Raw genomic sequence first — 16246 nt, forward strand, 5'->3', positions numbered from 1 at the left:
TGAACATAACGATGCTGCCCTTTGGCATTCCATGTTACATGTAACCAACGTCTTGCTGTAAGCTATTTGGCTGGTAAATCTGTTTAAGTGCACTTGATCAAGTATTAATTTCTCACAAGTATATATATATTGTCCCCATATGCTTGGTACGACCGAGAGTGAGGAGAATAAGCTCTCCCTCTCGGAATGCTCTCACATGCCCACGTGCAAACAACCACTGTCAGGGAAGTCCTACTCACTGCCTTCTCGTGGCGGGGGTGTTGTTTACAAAATTGAGAGGACGGGAAGCGAATGTCCGGTATTTTAACCGGGTTGGTGGGTATGGAAGATTTAATTAGAGGAGTTGGAAAACCCTGATTCCAAACCAAAGGTGCACATTGGCTCCAGGATCCCAAGGAAACAAATGGCGTACGAACCTGTTGTTGGTCACCGGCTACCATGGGACTGCATCTCCTGACGTTGCTCCACTGCCTTATGGATTAGACCTCTAGGTCAAAGGTTCGAGGTGTGGTCGCCTAATAAAACCACCTGCTTTGGTTTGGGCACCCGGGCAGTATTCCAGCCCCCACACATATTGAATGATTTATGTGGTGCATATATAGTTGGTGCCTCTTTGTACCAATGTTTATATGTTCAAATAAATATGTTCGTAAATAAGTAGTATTAGACGAAAATTTCTACGATGCTATTTTACTTGTTTTTCAATGTCACCGAATAATAATATACTTTGTTTTGTAGACAAAATGGTTACTCCAAATCCAACAGACTTATATCGCTTTTGTGATCTTGTCATGGAGTCAGTCGTAAAGATGAGTCCACCATCATATGATTTACCTTGGCTCCCTGGGTTCGAAGAATGTAAAACAGACTATGAACGCATCAAGAAGTTTATGTCAATGCCATTTCTTAGACAATTTAAAATCTCAAGTAATTAACCTTTATTTCACAAGCGGTTATGTAAGAATTTCGTATGTTTGTAACTACCAAATATATTTCTGTCTTTCGGAAGATGATGGATGTTGATGATTTAGAATAAAAACATTGTCTTTTCCACAACTCTCAACATTCATGAAAAATTTCAGAATTAAATCCAGGAACAGTTAGACCATCACGTGCTTGTTTCAAGCCCTTACACCTTTGATATATATGATGAAACAGAAAGTGATTTTCTACCAAATCTTGAACTACACGTTAAGTTTAGTGAATGATAAGTAGAATGTACACTCTTATTATCAGTTGCTCATATTGTAGTGTGTTATACAGTACTATTTTAATTTCGTAAAATCTCTTTTTAATTTGGACAAAGTAAAAACAACAAAGTGAACAGAATAGCTTAAATTTATACAATTTTTTAAAGAATTCTATTAGCTACTTACAATTTTTGTTATTCGTGTAGCACATTTCAGTATGACTGAAAAATGTATAGGCCACAATATCTCTCTCAGTTAAGACTTACGTGACTTAAATATAACATGTTATACATAACGGATAGTTGTGGTATTTAAATCATTTGAACAGTGTCTTTGTAGCTGAAATAACAGTGAGATAGCTGCAAGCTGTTAAAGACACAAGTTTTAACCAGTCACATTGCAAGTATCTAGTTATGACGAACAGTAGAACTTATTTATTTATTTGAACACTTGAATATTGGTACAAAGGGGCACCAGATACATATGCGCCACACAAATCTCATTCGATTTGTGTGAGGGCTGTGATACTGCCCAAATGCCCAAACTGAAGCGGGTGATTTTCTTAGGGGGCCACACCCGGAGCCTTTGACCTAAAGGTCTAATCCACAAGGCAATAGAGCATCGTGAAGAGATGCAGTCCCACGGTAGAACAGCAGTCAATTAGTTGGTTAAACCATATCAACCAAGACCGGGCTATCGAGTGACACTAGATACTAATAGATTTCATAAACTATGGATCCTAATTCCGTTTTAGATAATATAGAGTATTGTTTTTGAATTTTAGCAAAGTATGGTTCGCAACCAATGAACTTTATAAAGGTCGCTTAACGTGTATTACTTGAAAAAAAGTGATCGTAGAAACATCAACCCCTCTCATTCTCAGCTTGTAATCGATTTCCGCTCAACCATTGTGTGTCTTTATTCTCCAACGTATTTACTCATGACATTCGTGTTTATTCCCTCCCATTTTTTTCAAAGGGTGATTTTAGTTAGTGTTTCAGAACTTGCTTTAATATTAGTTTTATTCGTTCTACCAGACTGTTGTCATCAACAGATTGGTTTTGTCTGGGAAACTATTCTAAATCAAAAGGTAATGGTAACGTAATAAATATAAGAACAGCTTCCTGATATTATTTTGGGACATGCATGACCGAGCTATACATTATAGGGAGTTGCTGTTCGCTCTCTAGTTCCAGTACCAATTAACCCCTCTAGATTGCCCATATATGACCAATGATTGGTTAGCCAGTGACTCACTGACTGATACAACAGCCGAGATCAGTATTTTACGTCTGTTGCTTCAGGATGTAGTTTCCCATGTTCTCTTTCCCGATAACCAGCATAGAACTTTTTATTTAGACCTTAGATCAGGAGCTAAACTTAATATAAAAGATCCAATATTGAACAAGACAGCTATTCAATGTTCCCTTGTTTATTGGGATCTTTTGGTTAGTATCAGTCCATGATAATTATCTTTAAGCTATATCATTGTTAACAAGAGTTTAAATGATCCTTTTATTGTTATTTAAAACTTCAGCTTAGTCAGTCTTCGTTAGCGTATGTCTTTCCTGTACCGTTTGCTTAGATATAGACGTCTTGCCACATGTCTCGTTCCATTCGGGTCCAAAATAAGACAATACGCATTCTGCACTTAACTGCTAGCCGAAATTCATCTATTCTATATTTTAAAATCACTTAGCAGCCTTAAAATAATATCGCTCTATTGTAGAATTACTTATTTTTCCTGTTAGTCTCTGGCCAATCACCAGCTGCGAAAAATGATTCCATCGCTAAACAAAAACGTGAACATGGAAATGAAGCATGGCGTACTAATAATCTATCTTTAGCTCTTCGTTACTACACTGAAGCGATTTTCTTTGCCGCCAGTCCTGAAGAGAAAGCTCTAGGCTATGGTAATCGGTCATGTGTATTAAGTCGTATCGGTGTTCATGAAGCAGTATTACAAGATATTGATCTGGCTATTAAAGTAAGTTTAAATTCAACTAAACTTATGAACCCAATAAAAAGTAAGGTTTTTTAAGTAACTGGTTTAAATTCCTATTCAAATATAAAAAGAACCTACTGCATATTTGTATACACTCATTTTTTTCTAATTACTGTGAAATTGAGATTATCCAGCTTTTACATTCATCATCTATTATATTCAGATTGTGATTGGTTATGTGCACTGTTAACTAAAAATGATGCACTATTACCGAGTCGTACATAAGTGAACACTTTAGTAGGTAACCGGAAATATGTATTGTACTTAGTTCTGTAGAAAGAAAGTATTCTTATATTTTGTCACTATGTACCTGCTTGTCACTTTATTAAGGGGATTTACTTTACCATATATATATATATATATATATATATATATATATATATATATATATATATATCAGTCAATGAAGGCTTTTAGCTTCTAGCTTCTTTAGTCGGATTGACATACCTGTCCAACGCTACACGTTCAACCGTAACACCACTTTCTTGGAGGTTAGTCGTTGTTGAATGCTGCTTATAATATTTAGTCACTTAGTGGCAACTAATTTCATGTCTAAGTTATCCTTCGTGCTTTTATTGAGTTTTGTTAATCATTTGTTCCGTGTTCACTTCTCTAAGTAACCAGATTTCGTGATGCATTATTATCAAAGTTAAGGTAGGAAGCTTTAGACCTAAATTCAAGACCTAGATTTTATAATACGAATCTTCTAATTTAGTTTAACGCAGCTTTCCCAGTTTGCCTCACAGACTTATCTGTCAGACAACCGTTAGAGATCGAGACGTATTAGATAGTTGCTTCGTCTAATTATGAGACTACCCAGCTGTAAGCATCCACAACAATATCGGAGATCAAACTCAGGACTTTCATATCTCGTGGCAAATGCTTAACCTTTAGAACATCAACTGAAATGATGTTTATAAATAACCTTGCAGTTCTCATTGTAATTAACACTAGTAATAGTTGCTAATAAGTTCTTTCATTATTCGCTCTTTCCTGATTTGCCCTTAAATGTTTCTGACCCCGACCAAAGATAACATCATTTTAAGTCAAGTTCGAACCGTGATTTTAATAATCGGGTGTTCAGTTCATAAAATAATTCAGTATGGTTGTGTTACAGTTTGTAATTCAGATACATAAAGTCAGTTCTCAGGAAACATTAGACCCATGTTACACGGCACTTGTGAGCTATGTCCCTTTTTGCAGAAGTATACGTGAAGTAGGTTCTGATGACTGTTGAAGCACTAGTTTCTCTAATTCTGCAAATTTGTGAAACCCTGTAGAAACATTTCAGTAAATTGAATCCAAGCATCCTTCACCATCTTACTATGTTCAACCAACGTAGATTAACTGATAACGCTGAAATGTTTTTTCATAGTTTCCAAGTTACAGAAGAAAAATACATATAGCGTTTACACTTCACTTTGCCGACTAACTTTTTTTCGAATACAGGTATATTGTAAATTCCAATCAACAAATAAAATGTTCGTGGTACTAAATTTTAAAGTTAATGAATATGCAAATAAACATAACTACTTCCCTAAGTATACAGTCTTTAGCAAACTATTATTATTATTATTATTATTAGCTTTATTCAATATTATATTTTTGGTACAATATAGAGTTCTTAGCACAAAGTATTCCAACAAGTTTCTGTTTCTCGCTTCTTGGTGGATCTTGACGATAAATATTGGGTGGTCACCAGTTAAAAGTCCAGTCAATCGACATCTAAATAACGTACATTCTCTTCTCTGCATATTGCCAGCAACCACGATATCTCTGATTAGGTTTTTATTAACTTACACAACGAAAGGTTGTACAATTTTCAGAAAGGCACCTGATTAGGTTACGCGATTAATGGACATAATGATGTAATGAAGCAAAAAAAGTTAGATAACTTATTGAAATATCTAGATGGCAGGAAAAGGTGGCCCAGATGTTCAAGCAGGCCGCATTGTGTGCGAAACATTTCAATTTAATATTAGCCTATTCATGCCCTGGTACGACCGAGAGTGAGGAGAATAAGCTCTCCCTCTCGGAATGCTCTCACATGCCCACGTGCAAACAACCACTGTCAGGGAAGTCCTACTCACTGCCTTCTCGTGGCGGGGGTGTTGTTTACAAAATTGAGAGGACGGGAAGCGAATGTCCGGTATTTTAACCGGGTTGGTGGGTATGGAAGATTTAATTAGAGGAGTTGGAAAACCCTGATTCCAAACCAAAGGTGCACATTGGCTCCAGGATCCCAAGGAAACAAATGGCGTACGAACCTGTTGTTGGTCACCGGCTACCATGGGACTGCATCTCCTGACGTTGCTCCACTGCCTTATGGATTAGACCTCTAGGTCAAAGGTTCGAGATGTGGTCGCCTAATAAAACCACCTGCTTTGGTTTGGGCACCCGGGCAGTATTCCAGCCCCCACACATATTGAATGATTTATGTGGTGCATATATAGTTGGTGCCTCTTTGTACCAATGTTTATATGTTTAAATAAATAAATGATATATGTCAGCATATATGTTCATGCAATTGGAGTCTAGCGACTTAAACACTAAATTCTCGATGTCTAAATCTTAATTTAGAATCTCATAATTCTAATTTTGACTTAGGCTAGTTAGTCTAGTTGTAATATTAATATGCATTGTGTTTCTATACTTCTAGCTTTTACAAGATTGCAATTCGTAAGTTGTTGAAATTCTATGGTTGGTTCTTCATTTCTGTGGAGTTGTTTAATTCGTTTCACTCCTTTATTCTGGCTTTATTACAATTTAACCTCTTTTACTTAAATTCTCCTTTTACTATAAGAAAATAAAGTTTGTGGTGTGCGAAAATAGGTGACGCGTGTCTTAGCTATCACAAATATTTGTGTTTTAAATCTGATGAGTTAATAAGTTTCCACACTTTCCTACTCTCAACATTGTTATTTCATTTTCACCCCTACGACCATTTACGACCCATCGCACATTTTTGTATCGCCTTATTAGAAAGCCTGCATCTACTGATGCAATTCAAACCAAAAGTTAGTGACTTCATGAATAGTAGACTATATGCTACTCCATACACTTTTCAACAGGCTGTATATGATGAATGTTGACAAAAACTACTCGAGCTTTTTGTATCCATATTGAGATTCACCCCGCTACCTTCTCGTTCAAGTTGATAAGACTCCTAAGATAAGTGAAATGGTTAACTCTTTCAGTTAATTCGCTCTCTACAACTTAGTTGGAAAATAATCGTAAACTAAAACAAATCATATTAGTGATTTATTAAGTCATATATTCGAGATACAAACAGATTGCTACGTTAAGTTAAACTTGAATAATTCAAAAAGAAACAGTTTCATATAAATATATCAGTTTTACTGGTAGATAGAACTAATAATCTAAGATAAGAATGTTTATACATTGTGATCAAATCAATCGATAAACATCATCACAGTATTGATTTGCTTAATCGTTTAAATCATGAGATTTATTTATTGAAAAATCTTGGATTCAGTGATAACTTTTTCTATTCCCTCTTTTTTCAGTCTATCCCTTCATTTCTATTCACATATTTTAGTGAAATACATATTTGTTTTAATGATTAGATCTACAGAACTTTTATGTGTTGTCACAGTAAAAAAAATACAGAGTGATCATGTTAAACTTTGTAATCACTTGTTATTCATGTTGTCAATTCCATGTGTGCTTCAATATGATTACACTGTTAACATTGTTATAATTCATTGTTTTGTTCTTTTTTCACTAGAGAGTCAGTCAGTCACTAGTGTGTGATAATTAAAATTCAATAAAAAAAATTACTTCATCACTTTCGTTCAACTAAAAGGTTGATACTGTTTAAATTAAACTATAGTTTTTCATAAGTATCATAACTGTTATAATTGATTTGTTAGTAATATCTCTCTCCATTTTATTTGAGTCATTCTCTTGGTTTCATCATCAATCAATGATTTTACTTTTTAAGACTTGTCATATATTTTTAATTGCCGTTTATTTTTACTATGTTTTCTTTGTAAAAGTATAATTTCCCTAAAGATCGTCGTCCACGTCTATTTATACGTCGTTCACAAAGTCTTATTTCGCTGAAACGCTTTAAAGAGGCATTAATTGAATTCAATAACTGTATGGAATATATGAAATCTGAAAATTTAACTATTCCAAACAATTTAAATGAAGCGATACAAAAGGGAATAAAAGACTGTTCAACTATGAAAGATGAATTATTGATTGATGATTCAGTTATACCATACTTTGTACATGAGGCGAAATCGTTAATAATGAAGCATGGAAACACTCAAAAGATTATTATAAAGAATTGTAATAATTCTAATAATGGCAGTAATATTACAGACCATAATTTACATCCAAGCATTCTTCGCTCTCTTTATTTACAAGATCCACCAGCAGTGAGGTTAAATTATAATGATGAATTTGGTTGGCATATTGTAGCGACAAAAAATATTCAGCCAGGTCTGTATACTATATTATTTTTAAATCTGGCATATAATTCATCTGTTCCAGTTGTCACACCACATTAACATAGCTAGGTAAAATCATCGAAATAAATCTTAGTGCAGTAGAAGTATTAACAGTATCAGCAGTAGCAGAAAAGATTAAGCATAGAAAAAAAAGAGGTAGTTTAAGAAGATTTCTGGACTCAAGGTTTAAGAGTAACTAAAGAGTCAATACATCCATTCCATTGTGAATGTTTTTAAGCTATTTCACCCAGCGTCTCCAACTACTTGTTACGATAATTGCATAGGCTCCAACAGTATAGTTTTCATATATCAACACCGCTCATTTCCATAGTCCGTGGACTGATGTTGCATTTCCGTTTCGCCTCTCCTAGCTTTCTTCTGGTCCGCAGTAGACAACATCTGTCGAGATAGGCAGTGGTTGGACGTAAGTAGTGATCCGTTAATAATAATCATGTGCTTAATAGTAACTAACTTCAAGATGCGACTCCTATAGTTCTAGTGAAAGGTCTAGCTCAGCTATAAAAATAATGGCATTGTTGTCATTCTAATAACAAGAATTCAAAAGTTTTAAGCAGCGTTTTCTATGGTCGAATTGCTACGTTTTTGATTGTTGTCTTCCTATGTGTTCAAATAGCACTTATTTGAACCCGAGTAATATTTACACAAACTTACATTTCATCGTTGTTTATATCAATCTAGGTTATCGAAAAAATCTATTGGTTTGAAATAGCCATCATTATAGCTAAAAATAATTTGCTATAGTTTACCTGAATCATCACTATTATTTCACTGCGTAGCAGCCAATATTGATCTATGATACTCGTTTTATCAGTGATCTATTCACTGACAGAACTGTAGTTGCTATGATTGGAGGGATAGATTTCTAGGAGACTTAGATTTTTGAATTCTTCACATTTACTAGTAATTTATACGTTCAAGTACTTAAGTAATGAGCGTAAATTTATTTACTCAGCTTTAAACCGCACGTTTTCTGTAAGAGGGCTAATAATAAGTTTTGGCCACTTGAACTAAAGTGGGGCTAGGTCCAAACTAGCAACCTCCTAGCTGAAAGTCGATTATAATAGCCCTTAGACTAAGAGTTCACAAATTATACCTTCAATCATGCTGAACTTCATTCTCCTGAAATCCAGAGCTGTTATCGAGTTTAGTTTTTAAGTTTTATGACAATGCACACGTTCTGGGCTGGCCAAGTAGTGAGTAGATTACTTATTTATGGATAATAAGCAGTAATATGGTCTGGCCGACGAATAACTTTCCAGGAGGTCGAATTTCTGACATAAAGCTCCCGAGAAACGAACACTTAGGGAGAAAGCAATGTATCACCAAAATTAATTATTTCCTGCTAAATAATGTACAACATTTTGAACATAAAAATCAATATGATCAGGAATTGTTTAGAACCTATGCGATTAGAGAATGTTGCAATGAGTTTAAAACATATCAAGTTCGATTTTTGTCCATATCAGCAACCTAGTCAATTATTATCATTCCATTATTTTAATGCTCGTAAAAAAGTAAGTTCAGATTTATTATTATTATTCAATTGAATCTGTTAACAGATTGTTTCAAGTTCAACTTGACAGCTTGTTAACAATTCTTTTCTTTCAGGTGAACTTCTCATACTGGATAAACCATATTCTTGTAGACTTCATTACAGTAGATTACTACTCAATTGTTATCGTTGCTCTAAACGATGTATCAATCCTATACCTTGCCGTAGTTGTACTCAGGTGATCAATTGTTTGATTGTTTATTTTATATTATCGTACTATTTTCTTGTCGGTTTTTCCACCAACATCATTTAGGGAAGAATCCAAAAGTTTATACTTTTATTGTGCCTCGAACTAATACGGAATGGCTGTTCTGTTCTAGTGTGAGACTCCCCAGCAATGGACATTATTTAGGCGTCTCATACTAATCTGATGTGTGCTACTTATACGGACAGATATAAGTAGTATTTACCAGGAATTAGAAGTACAATTCTTACTGACCAGGGAGGAACATGAGGAGAAAGAAAGAAAAGCAAAATCAATCCTTGTAACAACAGGAAAGGAAGAACGACGGAGTTTGTAAGGGACAATTCAAGGAAAATGTGCAAATGGTGTATTCAATTTATTGTTTTCATATTTTATTATTATTTGTTTTTTGTTTCAGTATTATCGTAAGTACGAAGTCTTTTTCATATGACAATGAATCTCGAACTCACAGTGAATAATATATTACTATCCATCCGCTCCATCTGAATCCGGTTCTCTATGTATTCGAACTTAGTGATATATATTGTGACATGTCTGCAGCTGGAATTCGATAATAACATTATTGTATCAGTTCAGAAAATCCGAACTTCCTATATCTGAAAGGCATCAAATTGAAGTGATGAAACCCGTTTCTTAATCTACGTAGAGAAACTCAATAGTCAATGTTAGCTTGTAGTAACATGTACTAATAATTCATACTTGAATAAGAATTTTGTTTTCTGTTTTGATGTACTTTTTTTGAAGGTTGGCTTTTGTAGTGAATCATGTGAACAAGAAGCTTGGAATCCAGTATGGACTGATATTAACACATCATTGCCGTTAGAGTCGACAACTGATTTATCTCTACCGTGCCATCGTTTTGAATGTGGACTTGTTGATCGACTGATTATAGAAGATTATGCTGGTTGGAAAAGATTACGTAGTAAATCGTTAAATGACTTAACAGTATCAATGAAGAAATTGAAGTCATTCATTGATAAATTATCTGATGATGATGTAATCGGTGGACCGAATATTTCATGGCTTGCATTCGCTCTTTTAACTAAAACGGCTCCAAACATTTTGAATAGATTAATCAAGGTGAATTGATACATTGATATATTTTATTATGTTAATAATCAGGACTCGGGTTTTGTCCTATTTTTGAGTTTCCAGCTGGATATACCTTCTCAGTGTTGATGTTCACAATGAATTTCAAATTCAGCACATATCGCTTAAAACGCTAGCGCGTTATTTACTGACTTATTGAGCCCAGAAAACCAATAAATTATTTGGGTATAATGTTTATATCATAATTGGTATGGATTTGTATTGTCCCATTTTTAATATTCAGGACTGAATTTGAACAGATGGACGTCAGACTTAGTTTTATTTAAATATTCTTTCCCACTAATTGTCGCAGTTCTATGAGACATTCACATCATGAGTTAATATTCGACTGAACCAGTTTGAGGATTGTTCGTTATTAAACGGGGTATCAGATACGTATATCTTATAGCGGGTTGCATTTTACACAAATATCGTACGACATTCAGGAGGGAGAATATATTTATACGTGTTTGAGTATACAAAAACAATTACCATTATAATTTTTCATAGTTTGGGTCACGAAACCATCATAGCTACACCATCATTGAAAATCTCCAAGCAATAGTATTGGACTTCTCAGCAATGCTCATCCACAACCCAACATCCGGGACTCAAGCCTAGGACCTTTGATTTCGCACGCAAACGCCTAAATTCCAAAACACTGAACCGGGATCTAATGATGTTAATGTCTAGTTTTAGTCAGTTCACTATATTGCTCAATAAGTTTTCCATTACCCGTGTTAAATAACTCACACCCGACATGAACGATATGGTCGTATAATACTTTTCGGTTTTCAATGGTGGTCTATCTAAGATCGGTTTGTGATCCCATTAAGTATTACCCTATATATATATATATATATATATATATATATATATATATTGAGTGAATAATTTTAAAAATCTTAAATATTCATTTCAGATTTCCTTAAATAAATTGACTTGTCAAAATGATGAAAAACCAATAAGCAAAGAAGAATTATCATCATTTACTGGTAATCGTGTTGTTCCGCAACAAAGTTGGGATGATTATACAACTGTTGATTGGCTTATAACAAATTCAGTTAAACGTAAAACTAGTGATTTATGGCAACGGACTGTTGTAACTGTTTATCTAACTTTTTGTCTTGAAGTAAGTTGTATATTTCATCTATTGTTCTCATCGTTATTATTCCCTTATATACTATCAGGAATTATTTTCAAAAGAATAATTCACACTAAATCCAAGAACTTTTATAATTATACCTGTTTCTTGATTTGTTCTGTTTATTTGTCTATGTAGATTTTACTGATATGTTATATTCTATTATCCATAGAAGATTAAATTTGAAATTGACATAGTAGTTATTTGTAAATCATGGAGGATGGTGATTAATTCGTACACATATAACTCGGATTTTAAAAAAGTGCTTCGACCATGTTATTAAGTGGGAAACGGTTTTGTGTACCTGAATCAAGCTCTTGTACTTCAAGTTACAAAAGTGGTTCCATAAAACTCTCAGATATGTTTTTTTGTCGAAATCTGCCGCCTTCCAGTATCCAAAGCAAGTGATATAAGGATGCTTTTTCTTTACTATGACGTGTTGTAACAAGATGTCAATGTTTTTGAAATCACCCACTACGGATTTTGTTTACAAATTATTAAGATCAAATACTGTTATACTCCATGATTCATGATCAGCCACTTTCCACTCTAATTTTCAAGGTAATTCAGATATAGTGTTGCAATCGACCAATCACAAGTCAACCAGATAATGAGTTCATGTAGTTGGTCAGGAAATGATTTGTATTCCTAAAGAGTGAGACATATATTGTTAGTGGCGTTAAATATACATATGGTTACATGTCGATTCGGTCTTTTTGTTTGAATAACCGTTTGGGCTCGTATCTAAGGTGATTGCGGATCGGATATCGCATGTAACGACTGAATCGAGTCGTATTCACCAATAATAATTGATGACTTACTGTGTAAACGCTACCCGTATTATACAATAAGCACTGTAATCCTTAAGATGTGAATACATGTCACTTGCGATTAAAAAAGAATCAGTTTCTTATATCCTTCGCACTCTAATCAATTAAGCTATTGCTTCTCTTATCAGATCGCTTTGTTAAATACCATATGTGTGATTATAGTAAAGAGATCCAGGTACGAAATTCGCAGAATTCCAACAAGATTCTCGCTTTGCAGGGACTTACTTTGTTAATATTCAGAAATATATGTATAAGAAGTTTTGATGTGTGATTATCTACTATTTATTCTTAAATTTTCACGCCCATTCTTGATCCCATGACGTTATTTTTCATCATCCAATATATTTGATACGCGTATTCTGTAATGATTTTCTCTCGTTCCTCCAAAGGACATAGGTCGATGAAAATGTACGAGCCACCGTATTGATACTTTTTAGGTTTCTCAGTAGTCAAATTTACTGTAGGGTTTTAAATATTTTAATAAAACTGCGTAAACATAAATGGTTGAAAGAAATAATAAGCTAATTGAAACAAATGTAAAGCATGAAAATTTATAACAACAGATGCTTATTTGGAAGAATGGTAGCTCAGAAGCTTGTACAGGCCCTTAAAAAAATCTGTGTTTGTAATTCATAAACTATGATGAAGTTTGATTTTTCCAAAATCTTTTTTTCAAGTATCCTGATTACTTTCAACTGTGCTTGCATAAGGTGGTTTTTTTCACCCAATATTTTAATAAACTTTTCACTACTGTTACGTCTTGATATATATTATGTGACAGCATTGCGTACCCACACCAACTGAACCAGATTTTATTAACACAAATACAAATTAGTTGCTTTTACACCACTTAACTGGGATCCCATGTGTTCAGACTAACATCCTTAGTCCATTTGTGATATAGCTCGATGTCTACCCAGTATTTTCATCTGTGGTGATTTATGTATCATACTTAACGTGATCAACCTCCACTAATAAGGGCCTCTCCTGACTATAATTTTGTGAATTTTACTCGAAATTAGTTGCTAATGCTTGTGTGGTTACTATCGTTAGAAAAGACGTTTTGTGGGAATGGTGTGTGAAATTGGAAGCTTTTTATCTGTTTGAAGTTAGTTTGTTGAAATAATATAATTTTCATATCAAGTGGATACCTTCTTGTAGTGTTGTGTTTCCAGCTAGATGGTTTAATTAGAAAGCTGTCTTTGTTGTTTTGGATGACATCATCAGCGCCTGCTTCATATGGAAGTCTACATGAAATATGAGCTGATGATATCTTGAATAATAACAACAGCTCCAAAACAAACCATCTAACTCAGAGAACACAGCATCTTCAAAAGTTCTTCTGTGATATAATTTACATTTGAAGTTGAACAGACTGAACAAACCTTCCTAACTAATATTTATTCTAATCGCATTTTTCTTGTTATATTTATTTAGGCTGGTGGTTATCCAATTACCAAAGATATTGACGATAATGGTCAATCGAATTGTACACTGCCATTTAATTGGGCATCTACATGTATATTACATCATCTTCAATGTATCTCATCAAATGGTCATTCATTATCATTGCCTGAATATATTTTTACAGAAAATACTACAACTGTTCATAATAATAATATTAGTGATAAACAACAAAAAATACCTGGTATCGATTTGAACAAATTGACATCAAATGAAATATCTACCTGTTTATATCCAGTTCTGTCATTAATCAATCATTCATGTGATCCAAATATTACTAATGTAACAATTGATAAATTTCAATGTGCGATTTATTCGATCCGACCTATTGAACAAAATGAAATTATTTATGGAAATTATGGTTTACATTATGCAATACATTCTCTTAATGAACGTCAAAGCTCATTACAATCTCAGTATCATTTTCGTTGTATATGTCTTGCATGTATAGAGGATTGGTCACCTCTCATTACTACTACTACTAATAATAATAATATGACTAATAGTAGTAAGGATTTCCAATTAAAATGTCTTACGTGTTCTGGTCTAATTAATTTTGGTACATTATTGAATAGTGATAATAAGTCATCATTAAGAAAAGTTCACTATTGTCAATGCAGTCAACCGATTCAATTAAAGTCATTGAGTAAATTTCAAAAACTTTTTTACAATGATTTATACACTAAATTTGACACTATACCACTAACATTTCAAAAAACTTCACCGAAGAAAATGACAAATAAATTTTTAAATAAATTTATTGTTTATACTAAACAAATGTTAGATACAGAACATTTATATAATATACTTCAACGACCTTGTAATGCTTTAGATTGGTTACAAGAAATGCTTAAACAATTGCTTGATCTTCAGCACACTGGTTGGTCATATGAAAGTAAAATAATTCGATCAGCATTTTAAAGGATGTTCTGATGTTTATTTTTGTTGCGTAATTGTGTACTTTTCCCTATCGGATGAACCGAACTCTAATATTGTCCTCTTATTTGACGGATTACAATGACATAGGCTCATCGTCCGCCTTTTTATCTTCCTCTAAATAGAATGATCCCATTTAACTATAAATTTCACAAATGGACATCGACTGAAACTTTTGAACAATAAACAATATTATGCCCAACAACCTCACCTTGCTTTTCAATAATTCTCGTTAGTTTAAGTCTGTGATGGAAAGTTTCTTTAAAACGAGTGAATTTTAAATCATCCATCCAGAAACTGAACATTAATCAATACTTATTTATTCCATGACCATTTATTCCCATCTTCCTCATTCTGATGTTTTCGCTTTTTTTATTTCTAGTCAGAACTACGTTATGTTTCATTTCTGAACAGTATGATGTTTCCTTCTGTTTATTTGTGGATAGTTTTGTGACCTTGATTCACCTTATTGGAGTTTGTCAGTAGGAAACATTTAAATGGGCGAACTTCTGATGCTTTTTTCCATTTTTATTTTCTATAATTTGCTATACTGAGGGTTTTTTCAAAATTTACCTCATGACAAACTGTTTAGTTACATGATATGGTGATTTTAATCACTATCCTGTTATCTTTTAGTTTGACCAAGATCATATCACCGGTTAATTTCATTCGTGACTTCTTTCTTCTATTAATTTATAGAAATTTTCTGAAAGGGAGCTACTAGCGTAATAATAATGTGCTTTTTTCTATATTATCGAAATAAGTCTTCCAAAAAATATTTAAAAATAAATGGATGCTTTCATAATACTTAAAAACACTCATCATTTTTCCATCTTACGTAATTTTATTATTTGCTACGCTATTGTAATCTGCGTTTCTCTCTGCTAATTTTCGTCTTGTTTTCAGTTTTCTACAAGTTGTGCCTTGAAGTATAGTTTGGAATTTTAGATACTTTGCCAACTAACTATATTAAGCTTAATTAAGAGATGCTTGTAAGGAAAAGTTTGATTTAAACAGGGCCTTTCCATCTTGACTGGCATCAATTGAAAGCTACCTATCTAGTCCTTCATTGTTATTATTATTAAATTCACTTGGTATTGTTTGGTTGAATCTTCCCATTGATGTTTAGGACTACAATTGATCAGTCTCTTATTGGCATATGTGCATCCTGTGAGGATTGCCTCGATATAGCCTTAATTCACAAGTATTATAAGCAGAAGTTGGGTAGTGCCTAGCAGTTTCTATCAGGACTCAGTAGCTAAATGGTTAATGCGATAACGTTTGAAGCGAACGGTACTGAGTTCGAGTCTCAAAGTGAACATCAACTCTGAG

At 33.6% G+C, this 16246-nt stretch overlaps 1 protein-coding gene across 1 annotated transcript; it reads left to right on the forward strand.

The window, feature by feature from the left end:
• Positions 1-743: 743 nt before the first annotated feature.
• Smp_000700 (hypothetical protein) lies at positions 744-14899 on the forward strand (the record flags this gene model as incomplete). Its single annotated transcript, XM_018790382.1, has 8 exons — positions 744-927; positions 2942-3177; positions 7215-7665; positions 9303-9424; positions 10196-10531; positions 11463-11672; positions 13952-14624; positions 14763-14899. 8 exons carry the CDS (start codon positions 744-746, stop codon positions 14897-14899), a joined length of 2349 nt encoding a protein of 782 aa, XP_018646295.1.
• Between the last annotated feature and the right edge of the window lie 1347 nt (positions 14900-16246).

This window comes from Schistosoma mansoni (genome assembly GCF_000237925.1).
Source record: "Schistosoma mansoni, WGS project CABG00000000 data, supercontig 0113, strain Puerto Rico, whole genome shotgun sequence".
Classification (NCBI taxonomy): domain Eukaryota; kingdom Metazoa; phylum Platyhelminthes; class Trematoda; order Strigeidida; family Schistosomatidae; genus Schistosoma; species Schistosoma mansoni.